This window comes from Seriola aureovittata, chromosome 20 (genome assembly GCF_021018895.1).
Source record: "Seriola aureovittata isolate HTS-2021-v1 ecotype China chromosome 20, ASM2101889v1, whole genome shotgun sequence".
NCBI lineage: Eukaryota > Metazoa > Chordata > Actinopteri > Carangiformes > Carangidae > Seriola > Seriola aureovittata.
In genome coordinates this window covers 5,114,852-5,130,840 of record NC_079383.1, presented here as the reverse complement: position 1 = coordinate 5,130,840, position 15,989 = coordinate 5,114,852, and the positions used below count along the sequence as shown (strand labels likewise).

Here is a 15,989-nt window from a genome sequence, read left to right as displayed (position 1 = left end):
GAGCCTGAATTGAAACATCTTCTCCCCCGGCTCAAGCTGTGTCAGCGAGTGCAGGGGCCTTGACATGAATGATATTGAAATAGCAATGAAAGCCCCACAGGTGGTCTGTTCACATGATCTCACATCTTAGGGCCCCCTAATCGAGGCATTTTTGCTACAAATGTATCTGGTTTGGTCCCAATTAACCCAATGCGCTGGCATAAGATGATACACTGTAAACCAGCGTAGAAATGCCTTTGATTTACTGGTCAATAGTGACAGTGGGCTTTGTAGTGTCTGTTTTGTTCCTGCTTTATTCCTTTACGGTCAGACTGCAGATGTGAAACCCCAAAGCTCCTTTTCAGCGTAGCGCAGGCAAGCATCTGTTGGGAGCGTAAATCAACCATATAAATCTTGCATCTCTGTTGTCAGCTAGGACAGCAGGCAATGAAGATGCACTGTAAGAAATAACTAGTCTGTACTTTTAAGATGAAAAGAGCAGCATCTTTATCATTTCACTTCCACCTAAATGAACAACAGTTTTTGTGTTAATGTGAACTCATGTTTAAGAGTTTTCAACATGATTTTGTTTAGCTGAAAGTTTGAAATATGTTGTCTAAAAACTGCATCTTGGTGACGACCAGTTAGTGGTTTTGGAACATTTGATGGCGTGCGTCATTTAAATAGTCACATTTGCACCCAGGCTTGCTGCTTGTTTTTTCTGGTGTTTACCCCCAAACACCTCAGACAGGCAGAGTGCAGCCCCAGCTCTGACCGCCTGCCTCCCAGTCCAGCAGTGACATTAATGTGCAGCCCCATCTAGTGGTAAAAGCAGCGCTGCACAGCTCCACATGCCTCAGTGCGTCTGTTTACAGCGCCACAGAAAAGCTGCTCAGAGTGACATCTTTGCTCTTAAAGGATGTCAAAATTAAAAGAATGACACAGAAGATTTGCAGCAGAGGTTGAAAAAGTATATAAGGTTGTTCCCAGTACTCACTGTAGTGCTGTCAGCCCATATCAAGGCCAGCAGGTCTGTTTGGCACTCGAAAACCTTGAGGAAGCAGGTTAGGAGGTAAGAGTTCATGCAAATGAAAATGAGGCAAACTGAACCCTGGGAAATTCAACTAAATAACTTTGGGGGGGGGAGGTCAGACCAGGCATTTTACCTCAGCCTCACCTCACTGGAACCTACCACCTGCTCAGGTAAGTTTAGGATGCGCTGAACAGATCAAAAACATCAAACCAAGCATCCAGTTATCTTTTATGCACAGAGTCATGAACCAACTTTATCAGAGTTCCACTTACTACAGAACTATTTTATCTCAACGCTGCCTGAAGCCCTTAAACTGAGCATAACTCTGTGAAACTGATGATGTTGGTTCTTCGTAACCTGACTGATGAATTAATAGATCAACTGAAACACTGGGCTGAAATGAACAATTTAACACAAATAAATGAAAAAGTATAAAACACAGGGAATGTTGGGAAACAGCCCACAGCGAAAGGGATGAGGAGCCACCGTTCCTCAGTCATATTCACAACATGAAAAAATTCACATCATGATGGATTCAACATGAATACAATCCAATAGCTTTTTATGGAGTTGTGTCATTTATGTATCACAAAGAAACAGAAACAATTAAACCTGTTTGATTCACATAGAAAACATAACTAACCAATGAATTTAATATATTTCAACACCTTATATAGAATATGCGATACGTGTTATTCAAGCCATTGGCTGATTGGGTGATTGAGAATGGACAATAATTGTAGTGCTTATTTCACAGCAGGCGTCTGCCCTCTTACCCAACTACCTGGCCCCACAGACCAACTGTCCAGGGACAGCAGCATGTCCCAGCTTGGCTCTTTAACATAAACATTGTAATTAACAACCCATTTCCTCCACTCATTTAAGTGCATTTTACAGGGGAAAGTATGAGAGCGTCGTTAAGATGTTCTTCACACAGACAGGGGCAGGGCCGTCGCTGTGGCTCTGGCTATTAACTGGTAACGGCTCAGGTCACGTCTGAGTTTATGGTTTGGTTTTATTAGGAAGTATTTTATGGACGCGTTACTTATCCGATCTTGTTGGGGCTTGCTCTTGTGGCCTGTAGCAAACATACAAACATTGCTGGCTGTTGTCACTGGGCGGCACTGGTGCAGAACTGTGACTAACAAAGCTGGTTAGAAACGAATCCCTCAAACCATTCAGAAGTGGAAGAATAGATACTCTCTTTGATTGATTTGTCTTCTTTCCTGATCACTCTCTGCATCCAGGTGTTAGAGCCTCACTGTGCAGGAGGAGCATTCTGCCTATCAAATATTGATAACAGTGTTTTTTGAAATGCAGACACACAGGAGGAGTGATTGGATATTGATCTGATTCACTTGGGTTTACGTTTTTTTATTTATTTTTTTACTCTCTTCATTCATGACAGGAGATATCGCAGCTGTGGACAGAATTTTGTGATCTGCATTACAAATGTATCAACCTATATTTAGTATTTTCAAGTTGGACCACACAATAGAAGCATTTTGGATGAACAGATGTGATAAAACCATGACTTAACAATTTTACGATAAAGTCACCATGTTGGTTTGTTTTTTTTTTTGGGGGGGGGGTTGTAGCTGTGGACTCAGTGTGGACCGCAGTGTGTTGATCAAAATTGTATTTAAAGAGCCTAAACATGTGATTACATGTGTTTTTGTCAACATGAAGATTGTTGGTTTGTGGTTTCTCTTTATTTTCCAGACTATATCTGACCGTGGAGGATGAGCAAATAGTACTAAAAGCCCAGAATTTCCACGGTTGTATTCTTCTGTGCATAAAGCATGACAGTGACCTTGGGTTTCAGTGACCCATTTAGATTCATGTTAAAGCTTCTGACCTCCAGCTCAGGCACATTATTCTCAGGTGGCCATTTGAGACGCCAGATGTTGGAAAATAGAGGAGCTCAGCATTTCTGAGTCCTGTCAGGCTGCGTGGTTATAGTTTCTCGGGGACGTGGACGTCACTGATGCTGTTGCAGTTTGGACTGCACATTTATAAAGCAAGATTAGGAAGATGGCCAAGGTCAGTCCTGGACTTTTTCCTCCTCATCTTCTTCTGAATATTGTCCTTAACCGTATTTCTGCTGTCTGTGTTTGTTACGGCCGAATCAAAAGGTGAAATCAAGATGAAATAGAAAATGGATGTCAGAGTCAGTCATGCAGTTTTCCAACAGATAAATGCTTAACTTCAGCACCATGACTGAGCCCAACAAAGATAGCGGCATAAATGGCTGGCTCCCCATTGGCACAGTAACAATGCCTCTGTGGTTTAGTAGTCCTTACAGTGCACCCCTGCTGCCTCTTCCAATCCAAGGACCCCCACCTCCACACACACTCACACACTCACTCACAGCAGCAGAACACTGTGTTCCCTCAGTCCTTCAGTGACTGACTGACATGCACACAAAGGGAAAACTTCTTTCATCTGAAGTGCCAAGTGTTTTCCCAGATTCACTCCGGGTATGGTCACCTCAGTCCAAAGAAATGGCTCTGCACTCAGCACTGAAAAGGGATGTGATGTCATGGTTCTGATGATAAATAAATACTGAGCAGAACAAGTCAATGAGAGCGAAGCTGCCATTTAAAGTCTACGAGTGTAATATAAAAAAAAGGGTGAAGTCACAGGGTGATGGGCTCCTAAAGTCACAGCAACCACGATCTGCCCCCCCCCCCCATCCACCCATTCACTCACACACATAGACTTTCACCACATGGGCCGATCTGAACTGAAACACACGCACACGTTTGTTTTCATGATCTATATATTGACCATTTAATTTATGCATTATTTATAGACTTTTTCAGATTTTTGGTTTTTAGGTGAAACATTTCTTTGTATGAAAGTGCATAGAAATTATATATAAAGAAATGTGAAATCTTAAACTTCCACTGATATCAAAGAGCAACTGATAATGTGCCTTATGTAACTACAAAAAAACATTGCACTCTAATAGGAACACCTGCTTATTCATGCAACTATTCATGCAGTGCGGTGCATACAATTCTGCAGATACAGGTCAGGAGCTTCAGCGCATGTTCACATCAAACATCAGAATGAGGAAAAAATTATTGCGGCTTGATTGTTGGTATATTCCGAAACTGCTTATCTGCTGGGATTTTCACATGACAGTCTCCGTAACATTACAGGGAATATGTTTTATGGACTGATGAGACTAAAGCTGAGTTGTTTGGGAAGAACATGCAGCATGCTATAATAACAGCAGTGAAAAGATCATCTCAGGGCGACTCGGTGGGTCACCTGGTAGAGTGCGCACCACATTGGCTTAGTCCTAACCGCAGCAGCCATGGGTTCAAGTCTCACCCGTGGCCCTCTCTCACTGTGCTGTCACAATAAAGGCCAAAAAATGCCAAAAAATTACTTAAAAAAAAAAAAAAAACATCACCCCAAAGGTGAAACATGGTGGAGGGAGCGTTCATGATTTGGGGCTTTGCTGCCTCTGGGCCTGGACAGCTCGACATCATCAAGGGGGAAATAAATTAATCAAGTTAATCTAGGTATCTTATAGGACAGGGGTCCTCAAACAGGTGGCTGTCGATCCCCAAATCATTACTTGTCAGTTTGTTTACATCAGATATGCTGTAGGCTACATGCAGTGATAGCAACTCTTCTGATAACAGAACCAATACAAACTAAACTTTACCAACAAACAGGAAATACGTTTCCATGGATGAAGTGAGTTAAACTGTGAGCTTTGACTTGAGCCCAGTTATTTTTTTTAGCCCATGTTTATTTACATGTCTGGAAAATGAAGTGTACCGAATTATCTATTTTAACTCCCTGTTATGTTATGTTATGTACTGTACCATTGGATGTGACAACTATCACTGGATTACTGACTGAGGAGCTTCTTTTTTCTTTGATTTCTCAGCAGATTTATTTATGATTTAACAGATTTATGGACGTTTATTTGCAGCAGTGTTAACATGTCGGTGTGTTCAGGTTTGACTCAATCTTGACTCAGATATTTGCCTGATGTGATTTTCAGATGTGTTTGGTACACAATCTGAGTTTTGGTAGTTGTTCATCAGATTCAGTTTGGAGATCAGTTTGAATGTTTTGATACGATATGTGAATAAAATGTAACCGGTAATAAAAGACATGAGAATGGTTGGAGACCCCTATTATAGAATAATGTCAGGGTGGCAGTTCATCTGCTGAAGCTCAATGTGCAGCAGGACAATGGTCCTAAACATTGAAATAAATCTACAACAGAATGACTTCAAACTAAGGAAACCTGCCTTTTAAAGTGGCCCAGTCAGAGTCCAGACATTCACCCAATAGAGACGCTGTGAAATGACCTCAAGAGTATGTGAGAATATATCCAACCTGAAGCAGTGAAAGGTCCAAAGTTCCTCCTAAACTTTGCATAGGTCTGAACTGCAGCTAATGGAGGAGCTTGTTTGAGTTTCAACCAGTTATTTAAATCCAAGGGTTCACTTACTTTTTCCAAGACACAGTTTTTGTCTGGATTTGGTACTTAGAGGAAGATCAGATCACATTTTATGATCAATTAATAACAAAAAACTGGTAATTTTCAATGTTTCACTCACTTTCTCTTGCCACTGCAGCTAAATACATACTTTTCCCACTTGAAGCTTTGCCATGCCACTTTTCATGTAAGGAAATTAAACTTTATTAAATGCAATACCAAACCTTGACCACTTGAGGGAGCTGTTACCCAGATTTTTTTCCCCCTAGACTTACAATGGCAAGAACATTCTCTCAGTTTGTTCATCAAAATCCACACAATAGTAGCATGAAAGATACTATGCTATTAGATATGAACATTTATTTAATATTATTATTCATAATAAAGATACATACAATAAAGATGATTAGGAGCAGTTATTAGGAAAGAATAATTTGTTTTGTAATCTATACAGCTATGTTAAAATAGTTTAAATTCACTCACCCGCAACAGAGCTTGCATACCATCACTTCCTGTAGCCTTTCACACACACACACACACACACACACACACACACACACACACACACACACACACACACACACACACACACACACACAGGATTATCCATTACATTAACAAGTAAATAGTAGCACAACAGCCCTCTGTTGTCTCCACTGTATTCGTCGTCACTGGGACTTTGGGTTACTGGCCACTTGCGTCCATTTGGATTATCCTTCATTGTTTTTGCAGATTCTGTTGTGTGGCCCTGAGTTGGACCTTCATGCAGTAAGGTTTGGGAGACAGAGTGACTCCATAAACTGGCGTGTAGTCTGGCTGTCCTGCATCCTCAGGCCAGATGAAGTTGAACTTCCTCAGCAGAGTCACCATGATGAGGAAGAGCTCCATACGAGCCAGGCCCTCTCCAAGACACATGCGAGGACCTGAGACATCATTTTCATCCAGTAAGTTGTGTACAGTTCTTAGAATAGAAGACAGAACACAAACACTCGGGGTCCAGGCTCTCATACCTGCAGAAAACGGCATGAAGGCTTCTGGTTTAACAAACTCTCCCCGGTCGTTCAGGAAGTTTTCAGGGTTGAATTCGTGAGGAAATTTCCACTGTCCCTCCTCATTCAGCACTGAGTTCAGGTTCTGGATGATCAACGTACCCTGTGGGGAAAAAAATGGCACAACAGTATGTAGACAGAGAGAGAGAGAAAGAGTTTTTCTATAACCTTAATCTTTCCAATAAAACTTTATGCACCATCAAAAAGGGACAGCACATTCGACTGGCTTTTAGTTGCTTCTTACCCGGGGTAGCGAATAACCCATGAGCTCTGTGTCTTTTGTTGCACAGTGGAAGACACTTAGAGGGACAGTGTTGGCTATCCTCTGGACTTCATGGATCACAGCCTGGATTCATGGAGATCAGACAACATGTTCTTATGTTTTATCACTCTGGGAAAAGGTCATAATTCAACCTTTGCAGGAGCTAAATCACAGACAGCAGAGCACTGAACTTGAAGATGCTGGATATTGGCATTTCTTAAAAACAAAAAAGGACCATAAAGTTATGTCAAAAACTGTGATCATTGACCCAACTTCATTGACAGTTGGTTCCCCAGTGTCTCTTATAAAACAAAAGTACAAAAGTATTTTTGAGTAGAGAAGCTTTAGCAGTAAATGCTGCTACTAAGACCCATGTCTGTATGTGAAATATCAAAACATCTGTCTAAAAATGTACCTGCATGTAAGGCATGTTGTGTCTGTCATCATAAGTGACCTGATCCTTCTTTTCCAAAGTGCAGTCTATCTCTTGCTGACATCGCTCTGATAGAGACAAAGACAAATACAAAGATCTGTTGAACGGCTCATCAAAACGTTACAATTAGCAGAACAACATACCACAGCTAATGTGAAAGAACTGAACAAAAGCCAGAACGATAGAGCGCAGGCGTACCTTGTACAAGAGGGTAGGTCGTGAGGTAGAGGAAGCCAGTGAGCAGGGTGTTGGATGTGGTGTCAGTCCCAGCAAAGTGAAGATCCAGAACAAACATGATGAGTCGATCCTCACAGAAAGAGGAGCCATCATCGCTCCTCTGGAAAGAGATTTTTTTTCAAATATTTGAGTCTCTCTCTTTCTTTCTTTCTGTTATTTACGTAAGTACTTTATGTGCATGACACGCACCTTATCTAGTTCATCCAGATAACAGTCAAGGAAGTCTCGTGGTTTCCCTGGGACTCTGGTTTCTTTGTGCTCAGTAATCAGACCAGTTGCAAGTTTCTTACATGTCTAAGAAACGAGAAATTCATTGACCGAAAAAGAGGGAAATTTCCAGGAGAAAAAGCCCCCTCATACAGGATTGTAACAAATGTGACTTTAATGACTGCCAGAGTGCATAGTACCTTGATAAAGCTATAAGAGAAAAATGAGAAGTTCTTCAGGAACCAATGAAGATACTAACCTCAATGTTCTTAAAGGCCTTCATGAACGGCAGCGGTAGGTTTCGAATCATGGGAACAAAGTCGTACAGCTGTATAAGGAAAGCTGCATTTAGTTTAACAGTGAAAAGGGAAGAGGTGACATGTTTAAACTTTTGTTTCAGATAACTTCTGTGTACAATAAAAAGGTTGCATTCCAAACTAAACCTGTGTTTTTTGTACATTTTATTGTTTTAGAAATCACTATTCTATGTTTAGACACTGCTTTTGATTTTGAAACAGTATTTTAAGGCAAGTGTGGTCCATCCTTCTTCATATTAGTATGAGGAACAGTACAGGAGTTAAAAGCACACTTTTTCATGTCTATTTGAGTACCCTTGATATAAAACAATTCTGAAACCCTATTTTAATCAGATATCAAAATGAAACTTGCTGTCCTAACTAAGCCTGACTTTGGCCCATATACTGACAGCCAGAAGATTTTCTGTGTGTGCACCAGAATTGGTCCAGATGTGGAAGTAGCATCTGACAATCATGCTGTATATGGGGCGCCGTGGAAGTGGGCATATACTGGGCCAGAAGAAAATGGCCAAAGTATGGGCTGGATTTATTTTGCTTTGTAGCTAGCTTGCTAACATTCTTGCTTATGTTGGTAATTTAGAAAAAACTGTTAAATTAGAAATGGAATGTGATTAAAAGCTTTATGACTTACATTTCCATTTTATGTATCATTGCATCAAAACAGGACAGAGTTGGTACAGATAACAGAAGCTCAATTGTCTTTCAAACTGTTTCTACATAGTTGTGCCGTATACTGCACATCAATTTCTTTTTGTTTTTAACTATTTTCCATCACTGGAACAGGACAAGCATCAGAGCTCTAGGCTGTTTAAATAACATCACTGGATCTCACTACCACTCTGACTAGCAGTATTTTTTTGATATCTTACAGACATGTTGTGACTCACCATAGCCCAAGGCCCATTCGCTATCTTGGAGTTTTCTTTAAAGCACTGAACAACCACTTTGATGAAGTCATCATCATAGTCAAAACGCGTACCAAACAGGACCTGGCAGATGATGTTGGAGGCTGCGTTGTGAAACATAACTCGAGGACTCAGGATTGTACCTGTGACAGACACAGTGCGGTGACACAGCCCAACACAGATTCATGTAACTGTAACAGAACCTCACATAAACTGCCCACTGTATCAGAGGTCACAGAGAGTGCATACCACACATACCACGCACACCAATGCTCTTCTCCAGTGTTTCCACTGTGTACTGTATCTCTCCCAGAATCCTCTGCTCCATGGACTGCTTCCCCAGACCAAAATTCCTTAAGGTCATCAGAGCAAAGCGGCGATGCTCCTTCCAACTGGGGCCATAGTCTGCAAGAACCATTCCTATAACAGACATGGATATGGACACATGAAGCTCGGACAGAGTATCTTAAGTGATCCGCACTCTGTCCTTTGACACCTCATCTCTTTCTTACCGTTCTGGGTGAGATCACTGACAAAAATGTCTTGGGGTCGTCCAGCAAAATCAACAGCCTTGGTCATCATAGCCTCCTTCATGGCCTGCACCCCATTAATGACAACGGCTGGTTTGGGACCAATGAACAGGCTGTAGACGTTTCCATAGCACCTCCTCAGCTAAAAAAGAACAAGTATGAAGCCCTTAAAATGATCATGAAACATTGCCAATGCAGCATGCAAAAGATCTGCTTTTAAACCACAACCAAGTACTTTGAAAAATACTGAGAATATCTTTTTGTCTAACCTGTTTGAATATTCTTGGGAGGATGGTTTGTTGTCATCAGATTTAGTTTACAGCCAATCAACTGTACAGTCATGAAAACATACTGTAGAGCAAATTTACTCTTAGACAGAAAAACAATTTCTTCCAACAACCATAGCGGCCTTTACATATGTTTTTTATCTTAAGCTTCCTCTGCCTTTAATTAGAACAGATCCTCCAAACATTTTAGTTGAGTTAATAACGAGCATTTATAGTCAGCCAGTGTCACTTGTAGCCCGGAGGCAGTAGACTGCCCCAGTAATTCATAATCTGCAAATTTAATTTGTGCACTGCTGTGGAGTGTAACACATTGTGTGGTGTGCAGTGGACAGCTGCCAGGTACGAATGTGTGCGGCTTATGATCAGTAACATAACCATTAAAGGCAATGTACGAATTAAATGTCAGTGTTTTTCTTACCTTCTCAAAGTCCCTCATGGGGTTGTCCAAGCTGAGGTTCAGCAAGTTCCCCAGCACTGGCAATGGAGGAGGACCTGGCGGAAAGTTCTTGGGTCTCCGACATTTGAGACAGAGAATGAAAAAGACAACACAGATCCACAGAAGAATGAAAGAAACAAACATGGTGGAACGGAGTGTGCTGATTTGAAGAGACCTGACGCTTAACTGGCTTTAAAAGTGTTGCTCAACTCTCAGCCCTGCCTCCTCTGGATGTTTAAATGTAAATGAGCGGACACACAGTTCCAACACCTGGGAAAGCAAAACACAGCAAGTTCTGACAAGCTTTGGTTTGCCTTCATTATACAACTATATGAGCTCTATGACAGCCCCTCTGTTTCGCTTGCCCTTCTTGCTTCTGCTCTGTTTTCTTGTCAGGCTGCACAATCAGCAGCATGGGACACACCTGTGACAGTATGCATGTTATATTTCTCTGCATTCCACTTTGCATGCAACAACCTGCACAAAGCCTGAAAAAAACACTAGCATAGTCACTGTTGTTATCTGTTAAGGGTCAACATTTTTAATTAACACAGCCAAAATGCAAAAAAATGAACATTCTCACAAACATGTCATTTATTTTACCAATAGTATTCAAATCTGCAATAAAATATCCACCTCAAACTTCTTCATGAATGTGGCCCACACACCTCAATTTTGCCCCAAATTTAGCCTTACCTGCCAGTCTGACCTGTATGTCTGCATTTTAACAAAGAGCTTTCAGCACCCCAAAACCTCTGAAGCACTAACTTTACTGTTGTTAATATTAATCAGGATGGCCTGAAATGAACCAAAGGAAAGAATTGATGTTTAATAGAGCAAGTAAAGTGACATCCACCTCTTGTTGTCAGTTGAAGCTACTTAAGCGATGTTTTAAAAAATCTACAGCTCAGGAATTTCATGAAAAATATTTTAAAGTGTCTTTGCCTGATATACCATAACCTATATTTATGAAAATGTATTTTAAAAAATAATGTCACAGCCACAAAGTTTTCAGTGGATACAAATATTCACATAACAAAGTCAGTCATCACATTACCAGAGCCTCTGATTTCAAGTTTTGGATTCAAACATACGGCAGCATGTCACATTTTGCGTCACTGGAGGGCAGCATGACTTCAAGCTACAATACCAATGAAACGACCACAGTGCGACAGACTGGACAAAACATGAATAGTTACAATAAAGTGCTTTGAAAAGTTACATCATCTTCAACGTCATAGCAGTTTATAGAATTTCAGTAACACTGATGAACAGCCATAACAGTTGCACACACAGAGATCACGTCACATTAGAGAGTCAGTGAGTGAAACACATAGAAACAAAAAGGATCAAACAAAAACTCACTTTATAAAGAATGTAACATTAGTAGTGTATGAAACTGTATAAATTCATTTGATATGAAAGATTAAATTTTATTGGAATATGATTTGGTGTAAATGTAAAATTAGGCACCTAATGTATAAATAGTAATATTATCATGGAAAGTGAGCACAGCACTGGTTATTCAATATCTTTAATTGTAAAATAATTAAATATATAATATATATAATAAAATAGCACATAATGAAAAATATTATTAAAGAAGTCATGGGTCTTCATTATGGTTTTAAATTGATCATCATCACCATCTTTGGCGAAGATAGTCGTATGTTATTTCTTCCCCAAGTCGTGCTTTTTACACTAAACACAGGGTGTATGAAGAAGGTGTGGCAGCGTCAGACCTGCTGTGGTCTGATGAAAAAACCCCTGTGGTCACCCTTGTGACAGTCAGGGTGCAGCACTCTGTAGATAAGTGAGATATGAGGCCGGGAGCTTTTTCTTTCAGCTTCAAAGAGCCCATAAGAGGAAGAAGATCAAAAGCTATCCATTTACACAAAGACTGGCCCCTCAGGTATAGAGCCACAGTCGAACGGCGATGCCACTGATTTACTGAGGGAGTCTCAGGGTCAGGGATGTTCACAAACTAAGCTGACAGGTTACACTGCTGGAAATATTTCAGCAAAGGAACACATTATAATGTCTATGATTGACATGTGACACAGTAGGATATGAGTGTCTGACCCACATTATGAATTGAACTTTGCTCAAGGTGAAACCAAAACCACAGCAAGCCGGGTGCAGATGTCCTGAAGGGCAACAGACAACGCTGCTCCTTTTCAGAGCTGCGCCGTGCTCTATTTCTAGTGTCAGTGTATGTTAAGGCTTGTATTCCTCCTAAGCTCCATGAGGCCCTGAAATAGAGTGACAAGCTGTCTCCATAAATACAGAGCTCCTATGGGGAAACATAATTGCTTTGTGAGACTACGTCGGCTTTAGGGGACTTCATAGTGTCCTTCACTTCTGACGGAGGAATCCTATTCTCTAATATGAGCCCAGTAACAGCATCTTAGCAAGATTGTCTTTAGTATCAGGCTGACCTTCTTACTCCAAAAGGTCATCCAAACATCAGAGCACAGGGCCCAGAGGCTACCTGCGTCCACCGTGACCCTGTGACCTACGCACAACAGAGAGGGTCTTGGTAGTATCATATAGAATAACTGTGGTAGGGGGGAGGTTGTTCGTGTATGTGGTGCAGGTCAAGGCCTGTCTTTGTTTATGTACAGTCTGTCATTGGAGGTGGGGTTAAAGCCAACAAGGGAGCAAACAGGTGGGCTGCACTCTTTTAGATTTTCTCAAGGTTGAGATTTGCCCTAGGACGCTTAAGGTTCGAGTATCCTCTCATTCCTTGTTAAAAGAGTCTGAATTTGTGACTTGAATTCTTGTCGCTTTGCATCACCGGGCGAGAAAATGCACTCTCCTCAAAGGCGATGTGATCTGACGCCATATGCGTTTAAAGGTGTCTGCTGAATGTACCGCTGTTTTGGATTCTCCCGGAGTGACAGTTCAGTCTGTGTTGTAAAATGAGGTAGAGGGCATGGCAGGATGTCAGCTCCCGCAGTTTCTGCCACTGTGTAAACCTATATGCCTTATTCTTATGTTCCAAAATAACCTGGAAATAAAGTGGTCAAACCCTCAACAGTCAAACCCACTCTGATCTTTTCTCCTGTCCATCATCGTTGGTCTGTAACTCTGTGCTGCTGCCCATCTCCACCAGCGTATACTGACCCACCCTTCTGGTACAGATTGTTGCTGCTGTTGAAACATCTCCAGTGGGCCTTGCTGATGCCCCAGGAGGCAACCCGAGGTCCCGTCTGGGCGGAGGTGGCGGTTTGAGTCGATTGCGTTTGCTAACACGAATGGACCTGGGTGTCCCCATTGGCTCTGGAGGGCAGAGAGCCAACTCGCTGCCATTCCTTTCCGGAGCCTCCTCTTGGGTAACAGAATAGCCGTTGTTCCCATTGGTGTTGAAACCTGGAGGTCCTAGAGAGCGAGGAAGAGAGGGGTGCTCCAGACGAGGTGGTTCCGGACCTAAATCAAGCACTCCCACACTGCAAGAGCCCTTGCTGCCTCGCCTCTTCCGGAAGCTCCCCAGCTGACCAGCTTCTTCTGAATCCTGCTGAGCCCCGGAAGCGTTTAGGTCCATTCCCCTGGAAGCTCTTCCGGTTGACAGGAAACATTGCTCTTCCTCATAGATTTTCTTCACCATCATCTTCCTCTTGCTCTTCTGTCTCACAGAGCGTTTGATGGCGCAGAAGAAATCCAACACATTTAGGAAAAGGGACAAAGCAGCAGCACCAAGCATGAAGTTGAGCATCACGGTCTTCTCAGTGGGCCTGGAAATGTAGCAGTCCACCTGGGTAGTGCACGGTGGATGCTGGCACAGGAATCTCTTTGGGATGTAGAAACCAAAGAGATAGTAGTGAGCTGCTCCAAACCCTGCCTCCAGCAAAGTCCTGAACATCAGATGTAGGATGTATGCTCCTGTGAAGCACTGGGCCCAACCTTGCTCAGCTACCAGAGGCATCTTATTTACGGGCGTCTTGCTGAGTGGCTCCTGGTGGATCTTGAACAGCGGCATGGCTTTGATGTGACCGGAGGAGTTCAGGTCCACGGTGAGGCCATTTGAGACCTTATGGACCACGTAGATGATAAAGATGATGTAAGGGAGACACAAGGTGACAAGCTGCACCAGCCAGAAGCGGAAGAGCGAGACGGGAGAAAACAGATCATAGCACACGTTGGCACAACCAGGCTGAATGGTGTTGCACACAAATCGCTCCTGCTCGTCCTGGTAGAGAGGGTAACCAGCAAAGAGGAGCATCAGGACGCGGAGGAAGATCATCACAATGAGCCACACCTTCCCTGAAAGTAAAGCAGGTTCAAATTTTTTTCTAAAAATGTGCTGATTTGACACTGATTCGTAAATTAATTCGTGTTTTTGCAGATTTCATGCTAAACTCGAGACCCAATAAACTCATAAAAATGAATATTTCCATGCACATAAACATAATACAAGAGTGTTTTTTTATTTAGATAAGTCAGAAACCAGCTAATCTCTGTCAGTGAAGTCAACTCACCCATCAAAGTGATGCTGTGATTGACAGAGATGAAGATAACCTCAGAGGCACTTGGTCCTGCCATGTTCGCTGTACTCAAGGTCCTCCAAAATCTTCCAGTCCTCCAGTTCTGGGCCACAGGGTAAACTCTTAAGACAGGACCTCACTCCCTATCCAGCTACCTCTCCTTTTTCCACATCTACCCTTTCTACCCAGAGGCACAGTGGTCTCCAGTAGCACAATAACCTCCAGGTGGCCGCAAACAAAGTTTCCGGTGGCAGTCTGAAACTCAGATTCTCTGCTGGATGGAGTATGTCCCATGTCCTGCTTGGAAAATCCAACCTGATACACTCCAGTCTCTGAAAGACTGGAGTGAAGCAAGTAAATACTCCCGTCTTACCTCTTCCTCTGTCCCTTGCAGACAACTGTCTGTCCTCAGACAACAGAAGACGGGAGCGAGCCCCATTGTGGGTCTATTCTTATCACACTTCTAAAAGCACGTCGCCATCCTGGCATTGCAGAGATATTTTGGTGCTGCCGGTCGTCCTTACAGGAGAGGAACAAGCCTCCTGACTTGCTCACTCTAAATTGCTGTATTACGTTCTCAAGCACAATGGCAAGCATGTTCATCCCGGCCACTCCATGAAAACCTCTACTCTCCAGTGATAAATCAAGATAACATGCAGACCGTGGATTAGTGCTCATGAAATGCGAATAGACTGTATAACTGTATTTTCCCACAGCTGATACAAGTTTAAGACTGATAAGGACCTACTATAGTCTATACTTGTTTAACATGGGTATGAAATAAAGCTAGATAAAAGTAATCTAATTATTATCAAAAACCCAATTAATACTTCAGTTTTTTTATCAAAATGAGATTGAACTTTAAATGAGGTTCTCGCCTGTACTTTTCTCACATGCTGCATGCACCCTCTCTCATGTATAAGGTCTCTGCTGGGACACATGGCTAAACACAGTTGAGTCTGTTCATAATCACTACAGATCAGTGGCTATTAGCACTTCCATACTGGCTCACAGTAAAAACCCGGCAGGCACATTTTGAATGGTGGACAAGGCTGAGATTGGTAATGTAACTGGTTCTGTTTAATATTCATTCATGTGTGACAATGAACTTTTGACTATAGGACATATAAGTATTTTACACCTGCAAATCATTAAAAAGAAGTCAGTAGATGTTGTTTGGAACTGGGAAACATTAAAAGGGAGTTTCATTAACAAAAGTGTAAATATGACAGATCAGAGGCAAATCATAAGAAAGTTCAGCAATATCAGCTTTAAGGTGAAAATGAACCCCACAGCCTCACAGCAAACTGCCAACCTTACACCCACTGCAGAACAGTGACTAAGTTAGTTTTCTTTACT

At 42.0% G+C, this 15,989-nt stretch overlaps 2 protein-coding genes across 3 annotated transcripts; both read right to left on the bottom strand.

Moving 5' to 3' along the window:
* Window positions 1–5,805: 5,805 nt before the first annotated feature.
* Window positions 5,806–10,407, bottom strand: LOC130161319 (cytochrome P450 2F2-like). 2 transcript variants are annotated; one of them, XM_056364540.1, is made up of 11 exons: window positions 10,129–10,407; window positions 9,406–9,565; window positions 9,161–9,313; window positions 8,876–9,036; window positions 7,931–7,999; window positions 7,654–7,758; window positions 7,426–7,564; window positions 7,210–7,295; window positions 6,777–6,878; window positions 6,494–6,635; window positions 5,806–6,406 (listed from the first exon to the last, which is right to left on the bottom strand). In XM_056364540.1, the coding sequence occupies exons 1-11, from the start codon at window positions 10,288–10,290 to the stop codon at window positions 6,201–6,203; spliced, it is 1,485 nt and encodes a 494-aa protein (XP_056220515.1). In that variant the 5' UTR covers window positions 10,291–10,407; the 3' UTR covers window positions 5,806–6,200. The 2 variants fall into 2 exon arrangements, with proteins under 2 accessions (XP_056220515.1, XP_056220514.1); XM_056364539.1 differs by having other exon boundaries at window positions 5,806–6,635.
* Window positions 10,408–13,186: 2,779 nt separating this feature from the next.
* Window positions 13,187–14,688, bottom strand: gjd4 (gap junction protein delta 4). The gene is made up of 2 exons (XM_056364953.1): window positions 14,625–14,688; window positions 13,187–14,409 (listed from the first exon to the last, which is right to left on the bottom strand). Exons 1-2 carry the CDS (start codon window positions 14,686–14,688, stop codon window positions 13,187–13,189), a joined length of 1,287 nt encoding a protein of 428 aa, XP_056220928.1.
* Between the last annotated feature and the right edge of the window lie 1,301 nt (window positions 14,689–15,989).